At 53.6% G+C, this 21,243-nt stretch overlaps 1 protein-coding gene across 1 annotated transcript in view; it reads right to left on the bottom strand.

Annotated features, from left to right (window-relative positions):
• Window positions 1–11,939, bottom strand: part of CHRDL2 (chordin like 2) — a 29,272-nt gene extending 17,333 nt beyond the window's left edge. Inside the window, 6 exon segments of the mRNA XM_056327683.1 lie at window positions 736–878; window positions 1,701–1,794; window positions 2,223–2,335; window positions 10,668–10,775; window positions 10,778–11,068; window positions 11,852–11,939. Of these exon segments, the coding sequence (XP_056183658.1) occupies window positions 736–878; window positions 1,701–1,794; window positions 2,223–2,335; window positions 10,668–10,775; window positions 10,778–11,068; window positions 11,852–11,939 (837 nt within the window).
• Between the last annotated feature and the right edge of the window lie 9,304 nt (window positions 11,940–21,243).

Here is a 21,243-nt window from a genome sequence, read left to right on the forward strand (position 1 = left end):
GGACAGTCCCAGAGCACTGGTCCTTGCAGCAGGCAAACGCACCCACTGGTGTGCTCAGTGGGGACAGGGCTGTCCCCCTGCCTACCCCAAGCAGCCTCAGTGAGGTCTACCCAGAGCTGGCTCGTGGCGCCTCTGACTAACCCACCCCTGGAGCAGCTTGTTTGTGCTGTTCCCACTGTGCAGGAGACGCAGGCGAGTGCTTTGTGCTCTGACCCCAGACCCAGAGGACATTTGCAGCACATCCTGCTTGGGCTCAAGGCCAGATAACATGCCTGGGCAGAGGGGGAAGCACCCAGCTCTGTGGTGGTCCTTAGTCCTTAGATATGAGGAGGAAACCCTTCCCCGTGAGGGCGGCGAGGCGCTGGCCCAGGCTGCCCAGAGCAGCTGTGGGTGCCCCATCCCTGGCAGGGCTCAAGGCCAGGCTGGACGGGGCTGGGAGCAGCCTGGGCTGGGGGGAGGGGGCCCTGCCCATGGCAGGGGGGTGGGACTGGATAATTGTTAAGGTCCCTTCCAATCCAAACCCTTTAATCCAAATCCAAATCCAAAACCAAAGCCAGATTAGTCACTGGGTGGTGAGGACCCAGCACCATTTCAGAGGAACCTGATCCCGATGATAAACCATCCCATCGTGGGCTGGTACTACCCAATGGTCCTCATGAGTTTTTTGACACGGTGGGACACTGTTGGGGTGCAGGAGCAGACTCTGAGCCCTCCCTGCCTCCCGTGGTAGCTTACAGAGCAGCTGCACTGCACACACTGATTCGGCTGGCGGCTGGGAAACAGCTCGCTGGTGGTAAACATCTCCCCTTGCTGGTAGGTCGTCCCATTGTACTGGCAGGACTTGATGGGTGCCCGGAGACCAGAAGGGGAATGCGGCTCTGGAAAAGAAGATGAGAAAGCAATGGGATGAGAACCAGCCCTTGCCTGGCCCCAGTGCGGCATGGATGCTCAGCAGATTCCCCACCAACCCAGCCCAAAAGGACAAGGAGTCCTTTACATACCGCAGTTATCATGAAGAAGTGGTTGGGGCATAGCATGGCCCGTGGAGATTTATGTGCCCAAAAGCTTTTGGAGAATGGGGCTGCCCTGACTGCGCTGAGCTCATCGCAGAGGTAAAACCTGGAAGTCTGACCTCCCGTGACCTTGTCCTCTGCTGTGTCAGAGCAGTGGCAAAGCTAGTCAAAAACCAGTTTTCAAGTGATTTGAGAAATTAAAAAAAAAAATTAGAAAAAAAACCCTAATTTTAATTTCTAGCTCATCACCCATGACAGAAGCCCTTTTTATCTGACTCCATCTGATGCTGAAGGTCATCCAGAGGAGGGAAAAATCCAATAATTTTGCTGAAAATCTTCAAGATTTTTTTTTTCTGTATCCAACACATTTTGCTGGCAAATGATCTGAATAAAGTACCAGCTTCTGGTTTGCCCCTGAACTGTGAACTGACATTTTGTCTCTACGAGGCTCTCAGGATGGGGGGAAGTTAGAGGAAGTGGTCTGGTAGAGAGCCCTTTTCCATCAAAATATCATTTTTATGGAAAAAGGCAACATGAGTAGCCCAAGCTGCCATGACTCCATGAGCAGGGCCAGAGCCAGCATCACTGCGCTGCCCTGGGTGTGAACACCCAAGTGGCTGCAGTTGAGGTATGCCCTGCAGGACCATGGCCACCTTATCACCCCCTCCCTGTGGGATGTCTACCTACCGAGACATCGCGGGCAGCATTGCTGGGGGTCCGTGACGGGGCTGGCGCACTGCAGAGCTGGGCACTGGATCCGGTAGCACCTGATGTTGGCATTCTGGGGAGAGACAGAGAAAGAGCGTTCACTCAGCTACACATTCACCTCTGCAAGAGGAATATGTTGATGATGGCCACATTATCACAACAGATTGTGCTGGTGTAGCTCACCCAGCCAAGGGTGTCTCCATCCCAGTCTCAAACCCAGCTATCTCATGGTCTGATCTCTCATTATCAGAGTATCCGTGGCACCCCAGCAGCCCTGAGCCACCTCCACCCACAGCCCACCAACGCTACTGAGACAGCTCCCTCGCAAGGCCAAGCCAACACCCCAGGAGGACAGGGGGCTTTTTCAAAAGAGATTAATCCAACATCCCTACAGGACTGGAGAGGATTTCTCTGGTCAAATTAAACACCAGAACCAATCTGCTTGAAAGCTGCCAAAGCAGTGCCCCAACACAGCAGTATCCCCACCGCCTCCCGCAGCACCTCAGAGCAGCTGCAGCGGATGCAGTACATCAGTCCCTGCGGCTCCAGGTAGGGATGCCAGCTCTCGCCTGGGCTGTACTTCTTGCCGTTGAAGTCGCAGAACATATCCGGCCCTGAAATTCAACCAGGAGAAGCTACATGAAAGGGACACTCCTTGGGAGACCTCCTCTCCTCCCCCCATGATGAGAAGAGCAATGACAGCTCTTCATGCCATTTCCCATGACTAGCTGATGGCCACATCCCATCCACCTAACCCCAGATGGAATATATTCCCCAAAAGCCTTGGGGTTTTTTTTGGTCCTGATTTGTTTCATTAGGCTCGGCCCTATCTGACCCAAACAGCAACCTTTCCAGGCAAGCTGGACACCCTTTGCAAGCAAGGAACAGCATGGGTGTTTTTGAGGCAAAAGTTAGAGTTGTCACTCTTAAAAAAAGTTGGTAGAGTGCTCATGGGAAGATGGACAGGTGATTTCAGGGCGATGCTACAGGACTGAATTTCCTCCAGACAGACCAGAAGGGCTGGAAGTGGTGGGGGAGATAGGAGAGCCTGAATGTAGGAGGTATTTTCACCATTACCCAAAAAAAAGAAAAAGGAAACAAAAAGACATTTTGGGGTAGAAACACATCCTGAAGAAAAACCTTTTGATCCCCCTAAGAGCTTCAGCTCATTCTCTCAAGGATCCCTTGACAAGCACTATAAGCACACGGGCAGCTGAGCATCAGCCCTAAGGAACAGGATTGTGCTGGCTTGCCCCATCCCACCAGGCTCAGCACCTTAGCTTTACTGGGCTCGAGGCGGCACTGGCCTGGCTGGGGTGGGTTGAACCATGCTCTTCATTTATGGGGCTGTCCATGGGGACAGCAAGTCCCCCTCATCTACTTTTTGCCCCAAGAAGCATAAAAACATGAACTTTTCTCACCCTCTTTGATCCTATCATCCTAAGAAGAGCCAGTTTCCAGCCATGCTCCTAAACTTGAGGTGTCTGTCCCAGAAACGATCCAGCCCTGCTTACACTGGCATGGGTTTAACCTTGCCACAGCACAGGGAGAGGGATGAGAGAGTGCCCAGCACAACTGGTAAAGGAGATCCCCTTTGGAGATCTTCCCTCTCCCTGGATTTAGCATGTGCCTATCAACCCCCTCCACCTCCAAGCCCTTGGCTACACACCAACCCCTTAGCAGGATGAGGACAGCCTGCAGCAGAACCTGTGGGACCATAGCCATAATCACCACGAAACCCGAGAAAGCCTAGTTCAGTCATCCTTAATGTTCACATCAAAAGGCATTGCCTGATCCTGCAGGACCGAGCTCTGACCCTGGTTGGACCTGCAGGAACCTGGACCCTGTATCTCCCACCACAGTCCAGCAGCTGCTCCCACTTTCCCATAGCGTGTCCCCAAGCCCCAGCCAGCCAGAGGGAGATACTGGGGCTTGAGCTCTTTCGTGAATAAGTACATGCCTTGCCCACATGTGTTATTAGTGGTTTAAGTGCTTAGAGCCCCACTAAAAACTGAAGGGGATTTAAAAGGTTATGTCATCGAAGGGATTTGAGGTAGTTTGGGCGATTACGTTGCTCAAAGGCAGCAGAGACATTTATGCTCCCTGAAGCATTTATGAGTCTTTTAAAACCTTGCAGCACCCTGGGGATGCAGGGAGAGGGGAGAGGGCTGTTTTCCAAGGCATGGTGCCCAGCTCCCACCGCCCACTGCATGAAGTCGGGCAAACTAGCGGGTGCTGACCCTCCTACGCTGCTGGAAGGACTCCGTGATGAATAGCAGAGGGTCCCCAAAATCAGCTCAGTGGTGTTCATCACCCCAATATTGCTAAAAGGCATCCCACACTCTTGCTCTGTCACCTGGGGCAAAGCAATGGTTTAGAGAGCTCGGCTGGCGTTGTCCCACCTTGCCAAAGCTGGAGATGCCACCTGCTTAATGCGTTTCTCCCACGAACCAGGCAAAACTCATACAAATATACTGTTGGTGGGCTGCCGTCCCTCCTCCAGCTCCTGACCATCCTCAGGATGAACTCAAGTGATGCTCCACCATGGCCAGACCCTGTGGCCATCAGGGAGGGCAGCCCTATGGGTCTATGATGATCCTTATGGGTCCCTTCCAACTCAAGTCCTACAGGTCTGCCAGAAGCCCTGAGCTCCTCATTGAACTGATGGCTTCAAGCACATGATTCTCCAAGCTGTACCTTCAAAGGAGGTGACCACCAGCTCTGCACATCACCTGGCCCAAGCACAGCAGTGTGGGGCAAGTGTTGCATCTGCAGAAGAGGAGATTTGCAATAATTTTGGGGTGGATGCCATCAGAGAGACAGGCAGGGACATTTCCCTTCCTTTTCCACAGTCAGATCTTTACACCGTCCCCACAGTTTGCTCCAAACCCTTTGACAAGTCAGCAAACCCATATTCGTCGCCACGCAGGACATGAGTTTACAGCAAACCACACAAGAATGGGGAGCACATGGCTGGAAACCGCAGAGACCCAGAAGGGGGGAGGCGTGGGGTGGGGGAAGTCCACAAAACTAAAAAAAAACCCCAAAACAAAACACCCAACACATTTTGCAAAAGGGTGAGAAAGTGACTTCATTTTTCCCTGCTTGCAGCATCTTCGTGAATTACGCTGAGGGTGAAGAAATCAAGTTGCCTTCATGTGACGTGGCCCTGCTCAGCTTGCAGACTCCCATGCCAGTTGGCTGCTTCGTTCAAACATTTAATCACAAGTGGAGCCCTGGTTTGGGTCCAGCCCTCGAAAGCAGCCTGATTCATGTCTGCACAGGGCCCGCTGGTAAAATTAAAGCCGACTGGCAGTGCTGGGCAGTAGCAGACACTTGTCCGCATCTCAGTAGCACTATGCCGCGTGTTTGGCAAGAGGCGTCAGCATGTTTGGTTAAAAGCAAGCTGGGGATGGATGGAAGGAGGAGGCTTAAAAGCTGGAGGCTCTGGATCATTTTTTCCCATGCCAGGCTAATAATTTCATTTTCAGAGGTCAAACTTTGGATATCTTCCCAATTCACTCGGAGTGAAAAGCCATTTGTGGCAGTAAATTGCTCCCGTGCCGTTCAGTCTCCTTATTTATTACGTCTTCAGCAACAGCATGCTCACAAAAGTCACGTTGTTTTACTTCTTATTTTCCAGAGAGGGCTCTTGAGCTGTGGAGTCTTTTCAAGGCTGCTATACCAAAATCCAGATGAAGCCATCAGCTTTTTTCCCTTCCCGAGGACTATGCCATCCCTGGGCAGAAGACAGTGGGCCAGCCTGATCCACACCACCTTGGAGACATGACCAGAGCTTGCTGATTGCAAGCCAGAGGCTCCACGCTTGGAGGTGGCCCTACGGGACCTGGAAGTAGGAGCAGAGGTGGAAAGGGGCAAGTTCCCCATAGCAAACACCTCCAAGAACAAGACCCATCTAACCAGTTTCTTCTCAAGTACAGAAAGCCCGTGATACAAGCCCCTGCTCTTCAGCGTAACTGTTATGGGTTGTATGAACCAGAAAAAACAACTGAAAGCCTTGTAAATTATTCCTTTGCCTCCCAGCAGCAAGTTTTGTGGCCTCATGCCCAGAGGAAGAGTGGGAAATGATGTGGAGACCGACTCTTCCCCGTGGGAGCTGCTCTGTCTTGCCCACCCCAAAGGGCTCTTCCGGGGAAATCATGGAGGAGGAAGGTTTCTCCCTGCATCCCCACCCAACAGTCATTTTCTGCCATGGCTCCAGTGTTCTCTTGAGGACCACCTGGCTACATCCAGATCATTGAATACCCCAGGCCAGGGTCTGGGGCCAGTAGTCTGGCCCTGCTCATGTCCATACCCACCTGCTGGAACCACCTTGGCCCAGCTGTCCCCAGGGATTTGTCAAAAGTCCAAGTTGGCACCAGCCACACCATGCTGGTGAGTCTACCTGCAGCAAGGGTCAGATCATCCCCAATCAACGCTTGAGGCTATGCCCAGGCCCTGGTTTACTTGATTATTATTAATTGTCATTAATTATGATTAATTACATTCTGGACAGCAAGGAGGGTATGTAATACAAGATGGAAAATATGATGGAGAGGGCAAGGCAAAAGAGGGCTGTTAGCAAGAAAAGGGTGATCCCTGGCCATGTCAGGGATGAAAAGAAGCAATCAGCCTAGGGCAAAGCCTGGAAGATTTAGGATAGGTATTGCAGGGAGCTTTCCAGCTATCAGGAGACTGAAACCCCAGAAGAGACCATCATGGAGGCTCTGAGACACCCTATGAACCTGCTGGAGCAGCATCTTCATGAGATGGTCGAGAGACATCAGTCCAGGGTGACAAACTGAATGGCATGGAGAAACCTGCCCTGTGCTGCGTTCAGTGACTGCTGACATCTCTCTCACACCACAAGAATGGCCCCAGTGTCTCTTTAGGATGTGTCTCAACAGCTTCGTACACCACCCACCAATGAGATGCCATCCCATGCCTTCACGACCTGCTCTACGTCTAGTGAGAGACCATGAAACGAGGGTAGACAAGCAAGACTCCACAGCCTCCTTGTTGACCCATCAAACCGGTCAATGTTGGTCAGACCACCCCCAGACATCTCCTGACCTCGGAGGCATAAAAGTTCCCTCAAGCCAACATGTTCATGAGACCTGTACCTTGAAGCTCCCCCACCTGCTGGCACAGCCCATTTGAGCACCGCTCCACATTCACAGTGGACAAGGATATCCCTATGGGTTTCCCAGCGTGGTGTGAACCGTTCCACTGCCTGGGCAACTTGACCATGGCTGAACCAGGGGCCCGAACAGGTCATATGGTCAACCGCACTGATCCCAAGCATGGCAGCAGGAGCCGAGATGAGCTATTAAAGTTGCACGCCTGATGGCTACTGAAATACCATGTTCTGCTGCCAAATCCTCCTTCGGCTCGGGCTCAGCCATGCTCACTTCACCTCCCTCATAGGGACTGATGCTCAACAAAGTCAAGCCACAAACACACACGCATGTGCAAGACCCTGCCCCCACATCCCCTGCTCCCACGCTGGGGCTTCCCAGACCTGAGCAGAGGGTCCTGAACAGTCATGGTTGGTTTTAAATTGCTTTTACATCACTGCACCCACCAGCCTGGGGAACGGCTCCCACCTGCACACCCACTACCCAGCTGGGTCTCTGCCCATGTAAGATCACCGTGCATCAGTCCTGGCTGCCACTGGAGCTCCTCTATGCTACAGGACACTGAGGAGTCCCCAGAGTGTGTCCCTGCTGCAGGTAAAGCCTTGACCCGTGGCTAGAGAGGGGCTCATCCACCTGCAGAAGACCCCAAAGCACAAAAAATGAAGGCAACAACCTCTCCCAATTTGTGTACTGCAGAAAGCCTCCACCAGCCCTGTGCCTCAGTTTCCCTAGCAGTGACTTTCATTCCAGGTACCCAAGTGGCTCCAACAAGGATTCTACTGAAACATCCCACAGGTCTCACCCTGCTTTCATCCCATGGCGCAGGGGGTTTCCTCCATCTCTGCATCCCCAGAGGGTCCCCCCGCAGCTCTCCCCCGAGCAGGGCACATCTGAGCTGCCCTCCTGGCCCCTACAGCTTTTTCAGAGGTCACGCACCTGCCAGACAGCACCGTGCCGGGCATGCGGGCGTGTGTTTATGCAAACCAGTTTGCAAGTTTTAAGAGTGGCCATAAATAAAGCGTAAAAAGCACTGTCTGGTACAGAAAGTCCAGGCGCTCCTATGACAGCCCTGTATTTATGAAGGGCTTAAAATGCAACTTAGCTGAGAAGGCACTGGTTAAAACACACCGGGCCCTTGCCATGTGGCATCCTAACGACTCCATTCAACATCCACATCATTTCCCATGTGCTCGCCTCACTCAGTCCTGGGCTGGGAATTTCTTCTTGGGACTTCAAGAACCTGGAAAATTCTGCAGCTCTGCAAATGCAGCCTCATGAAGCATCCCCAGACTCCCCAGGGTGGAGAAGCCAAGCAAAGTCGCACACTCAGAGCACCCCCATGGGCTCTGCAAGCAGAAGATGGGGCCCCGTTTCCCCCTGCTCCTTCCCAAGGGAATGCTTGGTTGTTTAAAGTGGGGCATGCTGCCCTCGCCTCTCCTTCACCGTGGCCACAAGTAGGATTTGCTTTTCATCCTGATCCTTTCCATGTTGGACCACTCAGTCCCTCATCCCACTGGATCAGAACTCCTAGGACAGATGGATCCCACGAACCCCTTTTTCTCCAGGAACCATGTTAAAAAAAAAAACAAACAGCAATTTCCAAGATTCTAGGGAAAACTACCGCCCCGTGCTCTCCAGAAATGCTGGTGTTTAAACGCCTCCAGCCAAAATATTGCGTTCGACTATTGCCGCTGAATTACTCATAACAGCCGGCCTGTAGCACATTCGGCCCAGTAACCTGTGCCTCTGATATTTTTTCAGCTGAGAGTGTAAATCCCCTAAAATAGCCTGTTTCTGTGGGCAAATTCTTCTTTTCTGACTTGCCTTCAAGCCCAAGCATTTCTGCTTCTCACCTATTTTTAGCCATGACACTGTAGGTCTCTTGGCTGATGAGCCTGCTCGTAAGTAATTTATTCCTGTCTTCATTCTCCCCGAGCGCTCGGCCCCAAGAAAAATGTGAGGCAGCGAGCTGCAGAGGTGGACAGTGGAGAAAAGTCCACAATTTGATGAGGATCTTGTCACCAAGACCCCACTGCCCTTGGCCATGGGGCACCTGGAGCCCCAGCCAAGCCCCCTGCACTGCAGGATGTGCCCCGCAGCAGAGCCAAGTGATGCAGAGCTGGGGGGTGATCCCAGACCTCCCTGCTCCAATCCTGCCCCTCTTCCACAGTCTCCAGCCCTTTATCACCATTTTAAGCCCTGCAAACAGACCCCAGCGCTTCTTCGCAAAGTAGACAGACCCCTACTGCTCCCATTCATCATGGTTTATCCCCAGTTTATGGGCTCTGCTACCATCAGCAGGTACCTCTGAAGAGAAAACAGCTCCCCTAGCATCTGTTTCACCTTCTGGAGATAAAATCACAGAAGGGTTTGGGTTGGAAGGGACCTTCAAGACCACCCGGTCCCACCCCCTGCCATGGGCAGGGCCCCCTCCCCCCAGCCCAGGCTGCTCCCAGCCCCGTCCAGCCTGGCCTTGAGCCCTGCCAGGGATGGGGCACCCACAGCTGCTCTGGGCAGCCTGGGCCAGCGCCTCGCCGCCCTCACGGGGAAGGGTTTCTTCCTCATGTCCAACCTAAATCTCCCCTCTCTCAACTAAAAAGTCTCTGTCCTCCTCCTAAGCTGGGTACCACGGCTAACACAACCCTGGCAGAGGCAGGGAGTCAGACCCACATCCCTCGTGCAAGCAACTGATGCGGTGGTCTGAGCTCGACGACTTTCAGTGAACCCAGGGAAGGGCAAGTAGTTAAACTCACCCAGATTTTGCTCTCCAGGGCTCTGCACAGCCTCATCCATCTGCTTGCCTTTCACCCCCCAGCACACCCCACTGTCAGGACAAGCAATCCAGTGCTCACATTTTGGGTCAGCGCTCCAGGAGAACAATTATATGCCGAGCGCCTAATGCACTGCTGGCAGTGGGCGAGTCATAAATCACCCTAATGCAGCCACCGACAGACTCTGCTGGGATTTCGGGAGATTAAAGGGGAGAATAAATGTAGGAACACAATGGGTCCTGCTCTGGTTTCCTTGGTGCTCAGGTGGTTTTCGATGTTGTAGGGTGCCCAGCACCCACTAGTGGGGTCCAATACTTTGCCCAAGCCAAACCCACCTCCTGGCCCCAAAGAATTCCTCCAGCACCTTCCAAGCTGCTTACACAGCCCTGGCCAAGTCCTTCAAGCCTTTTTGTACAAGGAGATGCTGAGTCTCCCTTCCCCGTCCCGAATCTTATCTGCCTCGGTCAGTCAGCTGGGAGCAGAAGCAGGAGAGAACAAGGGATGGATGTGGAGATGGACAAGGCACGGACATGGAGAAAGGCCCCCAGCTTTGGTTTGGGCGGGTCATTTCCCCAAATCATCCATGTCCCTGTCCACCCTCCGAGGGGACATGTGCCTATGCAGGGGAAGGGCTGCAATTCGACCCCCTGCCCTGCGTGATTTCTTAGCCCATGGGAGGGGGGTCCCAGCCTTTCAGACCATCCCTGTCAGCCCACGAAACCCCCCAGCCCCTCACCAGCACGCAGCAATGTGCTCGGCAGTGTGCGCTCCTGCAAAGCAGCAGCTGGGGACAGCAGTGGGTGGAAGGGGACACAGCTGTGTCCCCAGCAGTGCTGGAGGGGGGACTCAACTTGCTGCACGGCCTGGGACATCCCAGCCACGGGAGGACAGGCACCTGCCATGGCGAGGAGCCTCCCCGTGTCGCTAGCCATGCCCGCAAAGCCCTCCCCCGTCAATTTCTTGGGGACTCCGGCGATGGGGAAACTGAGGCACAGAGGGACCCCAGTGCAGCGGGGAGGGGAGCGGGGAGGACTTACGAGCCCGGACTCGGCTTTGGGAGGCGAAGAGGAGCAGCAGGCACCGCAGGAGGAAGCCGAGGGGACCCGCCGCGGGAAGCATCGCAGCCCGGCGATCGGCGCCCGGGGGTTTCGGTCCCGGTGCCCGGGGGTGCCGCGGTCCCAGTGCCCGGGAGGTGCCGCTGCCCGATGTCCCGGTGCTGGTCCCGGTGCTGGCTCAGTCCCGGTGCCGCGGGGGGCTTCGCTGGCGCCGCCTGTGCCCGGTGGTGCGGCGCGCTCGGTCCCGCTGTCGGGTGCCTCGGGGCCGGTGCCCGGGGGGTGCCGAGATGCCGGTGCCCGGGGGTGCCGGTTCCCAGGGGTGTTGCGGTGCTGGTGCCCGGGGATGCCGGCGCCCGGGGGTGTCGCGGTGCCGGTGCCCGGGGCTGCCGGTTCCCAGGGGCGTCGCGGTGCCGGTGCCCGGGGGTGCCGGTGCCGCGGTGCCGGTGCCCGGCGGGGCTCGTCTCGCTCCGATCAAAGGCTCCTCCTTTCGGGAGAGCCGAGGAGTTTGTTTGTTGGTATTAAAGGCTGGGGGGTGGGGGGGGTGGGGGGGTGGGGGGGTGGTGAGATCCGCAGGGTGGGTGTTGTTGTTTTTTTTAATTATTATTATTTTCCCACTTTTTTTGGGTGTTTTAGGAAATTCCTCGGCGGCTGGAGGGCGGAGGGAGGGCGGGCGGGGAGGGGGTGCGGGAGCCGCAGGTTTAACCCCTGCCTGCCCGCAGCCCGGCCGGGGCTCCGCGACACAGTCCGGAGGGGGGCTGGAAGGGCTTGCGGGGCTGGACGAGGCGGGCGCTGATCTATCACCCCCAGACAGGGCCCGGCTGCATCCCTTCTCCCTGTTAAACCCCGCTGGACACCCGGATCTGAGATGCTCAATCCCCACCCCCACCCCGGGAGAGGTTTAAACCCCCACGCTGGGGCTGAGCCCCCGCAGACGCATCTACCCCATCCCGGGGTGCAGCTGGCCCTGGCACAGCCCCGAGCATCCCACGCTCCCAGCAGGACAAAGCAGAACACCAGGCTGCAGCCTCCGCTCCCAGGGCTCTGCTCCACCACCCAGGTTCCCCGGTGCCCTGACTTCCTTCCCAGTAAAGCCCAGTTCCCTTTCCAGTCCCACCGATGGGCTCCTTCCCACCCGAGGCAGTGGGGTGCAGCTATCCCACCCATACCCACAGCACGCAGGGGCAGAGGTTCCAGCAGGACAAAGTGGTCGAGCCCACTCTCCTCACCAGCTGCTTTATGTTCCTCCAGCTGCATAAAGCCATCCCAAATGACCAGCGTAGCCCCTGCCTGCAGGAACTCCCCTTGCCCCAAGCCACCACCCCAAATCTTCCTCCTGCCACCCCAGCAGAGCAGAGAGCAGCACTCACACCTCGGCTTGCCCTTTGTCTCCACAGCACAGAGCTGCCAGGCATGGAATGCCATCGGATGGAAAGCCACCGGTCACGCAGTTGCTCCTGGAGAAGCCACCTCACCACCCCACATGTTGCTCCTGTTCCTGCTGCTCCCCAAATTCTGCATGAAGTTGTCCAGCTCTGGCTGCCAGCCCTGCCCTGCCTGCCTGGGGGGCTCAGCTTTCTGCTCTCCAGGACCTTCGTGGAGAAGCTGGGAAGCGCTGGATCCTCCCTGAGCAGCTGTGTCCACTCAGCAGCACAGCTTCCCACAGCCAAAATAACTCAGGGCCACCAGTTTATTGTGGAGATGATGGGTTTCTGCAGCTTCCTTAGACCCCCGAGGCCCATTTTTCATACTGCTTCCAGGGGTGATTAGAGCAAGATGCTTTATTAAGCACAAGAAATACTGGCTTTAGCACAGTGCTGAACACCTTCATGCCCATGTTCCCCCATGGGGCAGGCTTGGACAGAGGTCCCAGACCTTGCAGGAGCCCTGGGCTCCTCCTTTGCAAATGCCTTCATCGCTACACCATGGGAATGCTCTCTTCTCATCTCCTTCAGCTTCCTCGCACCACTGGCAGGGGAGAGACTGTCATCATCTGCGATCCCTCTGGCACCAGGTGACCAGGGATCTCCTCCATCAGCCAAGTTATTTATTTTCCTCCATCAATTCAAGCTCGGGATTGGGCTTTCCAGGGTGTGAGATCTTTGTGCCCGCCGCCAACCCCCTTGAGAATGGCACCAAGCCATCAGTCTGCCAACAGCTCCAAGGTGTCCCCAAACCCCTAATCCTGGCCACACCAGCCATGTGCCCCATTTGGCTCAGAAAGGAAAGCAGTCAAGGGGAATTCCTACAGCAAAAACTCTTCTTTCCACCCATTTCTTCTTCCCCTCTGTCTCTAGCCCTGCCCCAGGAGCCAAACACATCCCCCTTTACTAAACTATGTCTGCAGGTGCCTGTTCCTGGAGCTGGATACAAGGGAAATCTCCTTTGTAATAAGAAACCTGATTCAATAGCACTTTAAATCATCAGCTTTATTTTCTCTTTAAGCTGCTGAGCATAAGAAAGAAGTGAAGATGGATTTCTGCACACACATGGGCTGGATGCATCTTTTAGGAAGAAGGTGGCAATCATCTAACCACAGCTAGCAAATGCAGGTTAAGTCCTCACCCCACCTTGACTCTCCCATACAGGCATGTCTGTGATCCTTGAAGAGCACAGCCCTGCACACAGAGCACGAGACTGTTGCCCCTGGTTGGGTTGTCTGCAGGGATTGTCACAGGTCTACTTATTTACAAGCTCTAAAAATAATTTTACCACTTGGTGCCCTCCCCTGCGAATTGCAGGCATGATTCTGCTGAAGGACCAAGTCACTCCAGGGGAACATAGATAACGCCGGGCTGCTCTGCACATCATCTGGCACCTACTACCTATGAAAAGCACAAGCAGTGCCTTGCTGTTGCATTTCAGGGCTAACTGGAGCAATCCTGACGTGACCACACACCTTCAAGACGAACTACAAAGCTGTTATTTAGAGAAGGCAGCAACATGCCTTGTGCATTACAGCATCTGATGTGTCAGAGCAATTCAAAGCCCGGGCTGGTCCATGCTGCCTACTGCTCCTCTGAGTGATGGGTCGGCAGCCCTGAAGCCTCTGTGTAGGTCTGGAAAGGGGGTGTCCCATGCTGTGGTTGGAGGAACTGTATTTTTTTCCCCATCTTACTGTCCCAGCTGCATTATCTGTGCACTGAGAGCTCCATGCAGTACAAATTCACACCGGCCAGGTTCAACTCACCTGGTGGTCCTGGCTTCTCACCACCTAACCCAGCTTCCCTTGTTTCACTGCTCCACTCATTCCAGCTCCCTGCAAATTTTGCTAGCAATGCCCCTCTATTTTCTTCTCATGCCTCGATAAAGATGTTAAAGGGGTTTGGCTAAACAGCGGGGTCCTTCCAGCTCCCACCAGGAACAGCCGGTCCTTCCTCTCCCAGCTCTTCCCTTGCACAGGGCGGACTTGAAAAGCCCATTTGTAGTGTAGGTCTGTGGGGAAGTTATGAAAGTGCTTAGAAAAATGGGGACGTGAAGCCCAAGTCAATGAAGTTATTTTGCGTCTCTGCTGTAACAGCAACAGCTGAATTCAGAACTGTAGATCGTGGCCCCGCATCTGGGCTAAAACTTATGGGAAAGTTCAGCCATGTCCTAAGTGCAGACCCAGGAAATAAAGGCCAGCCTTGTCAGGAGCAAGGTGCTGTGTTACATCTCTCTTGCATCTCATAAAGAATACATTCACTCTTTGGCAAAAACGAGGCTCTTTATCTTCATCTCCAAATTAATCCGTCTGACAGTTTCATACTGCCAACATCAATCCATCTGCAATCATGAATCAGGCTTCAAAAACCATGGGATTGGCTTGCATATAATAAAACTTGGGTCCTTTTTATTTGCCTTCTGGTTCCTGAGCCTCCAGGTCAAACTCGCTCCATGTTTTCTGGGCAATCAAGAAGACGAGATGATTCCTTTTTTTTTTTTTTTTTTTTTCCAAATGAAAACTGAGATTCCCCTACAAACTACTGAATAAACAGCATGGGCTCCAATAACATCCCCCACCACCTAGCCTCCTGGCAGGATCGTGAGCTGGCTGGACTGTGGGCTGGAGGAGCTGGCTGCACACCATACCTTTCCCTGGAAGTTTGTAGCCCAGTGTCCCAATGTTTGATCTGGTGCATGTCTGCGGGCCAGGAGAATCGCTCATGCAAGGGCTGTCAGATGCAGGCGATGGAGCTGGAAACCTGCAGGACCATGAACCATTGCAAGCTGGACTAAAGAAATCTGGCTGCAGCAGTAAGTCCTGCCCCAGGGATGGAGGAGCTCCTGCCTCACTTGACATATGGCTGCAAAAACATGTAGCCTGATGTGGTTTCTTCTGCCTGGGCATGAAGGCTGCCCATCCTGGGGACTGCAGAAGTAAATCCCAATTATCAGTCATCCCACAGCAAAAACCACAGTCCATGTTCAAGCCTTGCAGCCAGCCCGCCCCACTGACCCTTAGCCAACTAAACAACCCAGGCTGGCACCAACCTCCTTTCATCAAGCGGGGAAAATCACCTCCCATGAGTGGTTTCTGGTGGTTTTTTTTAAACACAGGCTGTGGCATGAAACCCTGAGCAAAACCATCACAGCCTTGTGGGAACTGTGGCCAGTGGGAGGGCAGATATGCTGTCACACAAATTTGGGGTTGGCCAAAGCTGAGGCAGGATTCCTGCTGTAGCTCCACAGCCTTCCTCCATACTTGTTGACGACTAGCAACCATGTCTTGGCATGCCTTCAAGGAGTCAATGCATCCCACATCAGCATGCCAGAGGTCCAAGCTAGAGTCAATGGAGACAGCCAAAAATGGGATGAAGCTTCTGCCATATTCTGCAGGGTACGGTAAATTGAGCAAAATCTATATTTTCTTCATGCCACAACTTCACAAAACTCCCATCCTACACCGGGAGCCTTGTGGGTTTCCTCTCCTCACCTGAGGATTTGAAAGCTTGTTCATGCCACTTCTGGAGAGACACACAAGCTCACGGTACCTCCTCAAGCCCCCAGCTCCAGCCCAGCCTTCCAGGAGAGCAAGAGTCCTATCTTCAGAGACCCCCCCAAGACCAGAAGATATACCAACACTGGCAGCCCAGCCTTAGCCTTGCTGCAGATTTCAAACACAGCTGAGGCACAGCCCCGACTGATCCCCTCCATCTGCTTTCCCACACCACCTTGTTTTGGTGGGTTTTATCCCTCCCTCTTGCTGCCTCCTCATGGAGGGGTCTTGTCACTTTTGTCACCTCTACGTTGCACTGCCATTGTACTCTCTCTACAGAAGGATGTTGTCATGCTCGGAGAGCATCAGCTGTGATCTGGATACCCTGGAAAGGCTTCCTATCAGCCTTTCTCCTCTTTGTCCCCTTTTTTGGCCTTTCCAGCAGGCAGCCGCTGTGAATTCTCCTCCATTTCCAAGAGCAGCCACCACAAAGAAGTCTGTCTCCTCCACCTCTCAAAGCCTTGAGCCCACACACGGGTTGGGCAGGAATATAAGACTCCAAGGAACTCCTGGCCGAACTCAACAGCCCTCCTTCACCTTAGGCACAGAAGCCACCAGGAGGTAAAAAGACACATTTGGATAATTGGGGCTGATGGCTTGGGTGGCTCTGTTCCCCACTGGTCCCTCAAGGCACCATGCAGAGATGGACAGCTGGATGGGGAAGCAAAACATCTCTCTCTGAGCTGTGGAGTCAGTCTTGCCTTCCTGCATGATGTCCAGGAAGCTCCTCTAACTGCTGGCTCCTCAGCTCCGACCGGAATAGGAAGAGGAAAACTGGCAAGGATCCTTCGGGCTGAACCTTGTCCTGTTTTCATGCTGTTCCTTCTCATGCGTTAAACCACCAGTGGAGTAACGCTGTAATTCACAGCAGTGAAACCATGGGAGAGGAGCTACCTCCTTCCCGTGACTGATGGTATAACCCTTGAACTCCTTGACAGGCTCATTGCAGCCACCTCTGCAGCCTGACCCACGGCCTGGCTTTGGTTCAGTGATGGCTGGAGGTGTGCCTCCAAGCTAGAAGTCAGCACTGAAGGTCTCCTGGAGCTGCAAGGAGACACCTTGCCTGCAAGCAGTCAGCACCTCCTCATGACGCAGCAGCTTGGGGAAGCTGCCTCTGGCTGCAGTTCTAATACAGACATCACTTTATCCAGCATCCGGTTTCCAGCTCCCGTCCTGACAAGCAATGAATGCCCATGAGAGCTCCTCCTGAAGGTCTCTTGAAGGCAACTGTGTCTGGGGGACATTCAAGCAGAGCCCTCACTGTGGAGCAGTCCCAAAGCTTGCTGTGCCCAATGGACCACATGTGAAACAGCCTCGCTCGGGAGCTTTGGTGTGTCTTGTACCACACCTGGAGCTACAAAGGCTGTCTACAGAGGGCATCACCCTACTTGGCTCCTGCTCCAGGGAAAAGGAGGAACAGCTTTTACATGTCACACTACAGTGATCTAACAACATGCACAACTGGTGCTGGAGGCACCATAATTTGTTACAGCACCTTAAATGCAAAGGGAGTTCCCAAGGGCTTTGTGGAGTTGCAGCAGGATTCGGTCAAACTCTACAAGAGCACATGCCAGCTCTGGGTGGCCAGCATCTGAGAATGTCTGCTCCCCACACCAACAGCCGTAACTACCGCAGGCAGTGGTTATTTTTGCATGAATCTGAGTGCTGGAGGACTTAAGAGCTCTAAGGCTGCACCTTCGTGGCGTTTAAGGCAGTCAGTCACCGGTGAGGCTTAAAAAGATAATTCACCAGTGGGACCACGTAGCCCAACCTGGAATGGGAAATCTGGTAATTGTTTTAGTGCCTGAGCGTGTTGCCAAGCACAAGACCAGCACACAGCAAATATTCTATAACTAGGGCAAACCAGCGATACGGAGAGGACAGTAAGAGATCCCCTCCAGGGATGGAGATCAGCAACAAAATAAGAGAGAGAGGGGTGACGAGAGGCTGAGCAAAGCAAGGGGGAAGGACAGAGAGGAAGAATGGGGGAGCACAGCGCCATGGGGCTGCCCATTATCTCCTGCGACACATCCCCAGCTGCGCCCCATGACAAGTGTCTGGCCAGGGCCAGCATCATCGCTGGGAGATCCACAAAGAGAAACGATGGTGGTAACACCCTGCCAGCTCCTCAGGAGAGGTGAGAAGCAAAGAAATGTTCCCCGGCAGCCTGGCAAGGCAGAAGTTTTGGCTTGGGGTGGCGGGATGCGTGGCTGGAGCCTTGCATGGGCTTAGGATACCCTCTGCAGGCCAGCGGTGAGCTCCGCATGTCCTGAGTTGAGTCACAGAAGGGTTTGGGCTGGAAGGGACCTTCAGGACCACCCAGTCCCACCCGCGGCCAGGGGCAGGGCCCCCTCCCCCCAGCCCAGGCTGCTCCCAGCCCCGTCCAGCCTGGCCTTGAGCCCTGCCAGGGATGGGGCACCCACAGCTGCTCTGGGCAGCCTGGGCCAGCGCCTCGCCGCCCTCACGGGGAAGGGTTTCTTCCTCATGTCCAACCTAAATCTCCCCTCTCTCAGTTTAAAACTGTTGCCCCTTGCAGGCGTTGAGTTGGAAGACAAGCTGGAGACAGAAACCAAGTTCTGTCCAGGGTGGGCTGGATGTGCAGAAGTAATTTGGGAGAATATCTGGCAGAGATCTCTTTCCAAATCCACTGTCACTAGGATCTCTGCAGAGAGCTGAAGCTCTGCATGGCAGCTTGTCCCATGAGTGACTTTGCTGGGGAACTGTCTCCTCTTCCCATGTTCTCTGTCCCTCCCCAAGGGCTCCCTAGCTCAGGCTCATCCTGAGGAGCAGACGTCTTATTTGGTGTCCGCAGGAATAACATGCCCCATCTGATTCCATCCAGTAGCAGCATCTACAGGACAAGCACCCGAGTTGCTGGACTAAGTCCAGTCCCAGCACCAAACCGCTGCCTCTTTCACATCATCATTTGTCTTAATAAAGTCACTACAATTTTTTTTTTGTTTCTTGTAAATCAACTTTTTTGTCAACCAGCATTTTGTGGATCCCCACAACAGCGAGGATCAATGCACTGATATCCTTTTAGTCATTTGACAGCTAAACTAGAGACCACTAAAGATAGAAGCGTGGGTGACATAGCAAGTAAAGAACCCCTGGCAAGCTCTTGGCACTCATTTAGAGGCTGTTTCTTGGGCATGGATCTTCCCTTCCTCGCTCCAACTGTGGCTCTGTCAAGGAGGCCCAAAAGCATAGGGCTTCACATCTGCCTCTGCAGCCACGTTTTTCTCTGCTGCCAACCCAATGTCTAGGGCAGCTGAGAGGCTTCCTCAGACAGGGATCTGACTCTAAAATATGGTGATAAGACAGACTGTTTTGGTGCCCCAGTAAGTAGATGAGAAGCAAAAGAGAAGCACAAGAAATTTCTGTAGCAACCAGTGCAGAGGCTCTGCCTCCTCTGATCTTCTCTGATCCACCTCCCCTGCACACAGAAAAGCCAGGGGTGCTGGTGTGACCACTGACCTAGCTGGAGAGGGACCACCTTTAAAGGAGGTGTGGCAAACACGCGCCATGTAGCTGGGTGGACAGAAATCCCTGCACCAGCTCCTTTGCCAAAGGAAGCACCAAGTTCCTCTGGAGGGGGATTCTAAGGCTTGCTTAAAAATGCCAAAAAAACCCACTCCAAAACAAAACAGTTTTTCAAGCTGATTCAGGCTCCTGAATGCAGAAACCTGCAGTGCCAAGGCACACTCTCAGAGCCCGAGTACAAATGCTATCAGGGTGACATCCAGCCCAAGCACTACTAAGTCTGCATTTCAGCCAATACACAGAAAGGTGAGAGCTCTGTCTGGCTTTGTAAAATAAAGCCACACACAGGCTCGATGCACCTTTGGTCTTCCCAGGAAAAACAAAAAACGAAACATAAAGTCACCTTGGCCAAGTTGAGGGCTAAGAAATAGGTTCTTGCACACTCGAAGATGAACCTGGTAGAAAACAGTGTCCTGGGATGAGCTGCTGAAGCAGCCAGGCTGGAGAGCAGAAGGAGTGGAGGGGTAGCAACCAGGGGCACCAAAGCAGGACCATGGCTGGGGCAGCCCTGTGAGAAGAAGTATGTCTTCTGAGCTGCACTGCAATTTGAGATTTCTTCCTCCACTTGCCATAGAGATACGTAATACAAAGACTCGTCCAGTCAGGATGGCAGGTAGGGGCAGACAATCCCAGTGGGACTGGACAAATCCCTGGCTTAAATTTCAATAAGAGAAATTCAGGCAAAAGAGCGAGATACTACAAGATTGGGACTGGTCATTTGGGAATGCTTCAGGGTCCCCACTTCTTTGTGAAGAGGTTGAATGCACCTGTCAGTGACAACATATGTGCTGACATTGTTTCCTGTAAATCAACTTTTTTGTCAACCAGCATTTTGTGGATCCCCACAACAGCGAGGATCAATGCACTGATACCCTTTTAGTCAATTGACAGCTAAACTAGAGACCACTAAAGATAGAAGCGTGGGTGACATAGCAAGTAAAGAACCCCTGGCAAGCTCTTGGCACTCATTTAGAGGCTACCTTGGACCGAAGCGTAGCAGCCATCTGGATCGCCATGTCCAGCCCTCTGACTGAAGGCTGCCATGCAGCAGAGGTGTAGTTGTCATGGTCAACTGGGCGTCCACACCACCCACCTCCCAACACCCCACGTAACGAAGACATTAACACACCAGGGGAGCGCCTCTGAGCTCAAAGACCTCCTGCCCCTACAGCACTGAAGCGGGGAGCATGGGTAAAACCAGTCCAGCACCCCTGGTTGTCTGGACTGGGGTGAACTTCCCTTAAACACATTTACTGCTGCTTGTTAAGGGTGTTAGGCTTGGAAAACAGGATGTGCAAACTCAAGGCATGGCTTCTCTGTGCTCTGTCCTGCTCAGCACATGGCTTTGCAAGAAAAAAACCCAAATAACCCACTCCCTAATCAGATGCCCCAAAAACACGCCCATGAGCTGATGGTTTGGTGGCCTTTACTGCTACCTCATGCATGTCCCATCCAAACCCTCTGCCCTGCCCCTCCATGATGGCTTCCAGAAGCCTCTGAACATCCTTGCACGAGCAGTTGTCTCTCCTACTATCACTGTCTCAGCAATGTAAGGTCCCTGAAGGCTTCCACTACCCTTGATGCAAAACCTGAGAGCTCTGCTCAGCTATGGATAAATAAACTCCAACTATATGACAGCAATGAGGAAGTGCTGGAGGTATCAGAAGGATGGAGAGGCACCAAAGGGATCTGGTGGCCACAGTGACCTAAAACTAAGAGGGAACAAATCTCCTGAAAAAACTGTTATACCCATCTTCCCCTCATTCCCAGGGTGCATGAGATCAATCAAACTTGTGGCAGGTGACTGACAAAGTCCCGATTGCCCCACATCCCCCCTTCCCTAGTCTGGCAGAAGAAACAACCCCTCCTGCTTTCCGTGTGAGTCCCAATACCCCAACCTCAGCTCCCACAGCTGGTGCAGGAATGAGCAAACTCAGCCCAGGAGAAGTTTCAGAGAAATGTGACCAGGATGGTTCATCCCCCTCTTCCTTCCCTGCTAACTCATCTCCCAGGACGCTGAGATGTTACCAAGTATCCCGT

Source organism: Falco biarmicus, chromosome 2 (genome assembly GCF_023638135.1).
Source record: "Falco biarmicus isolate bFalBia1 chromosome 2, bFalBia1.pri, whole genome shotgun sequence".
NCBI lineage: Eukaryota > Metazoa > Chordata > Aves > Falconiformes > Falconidae > Falco > Falco biarmicus.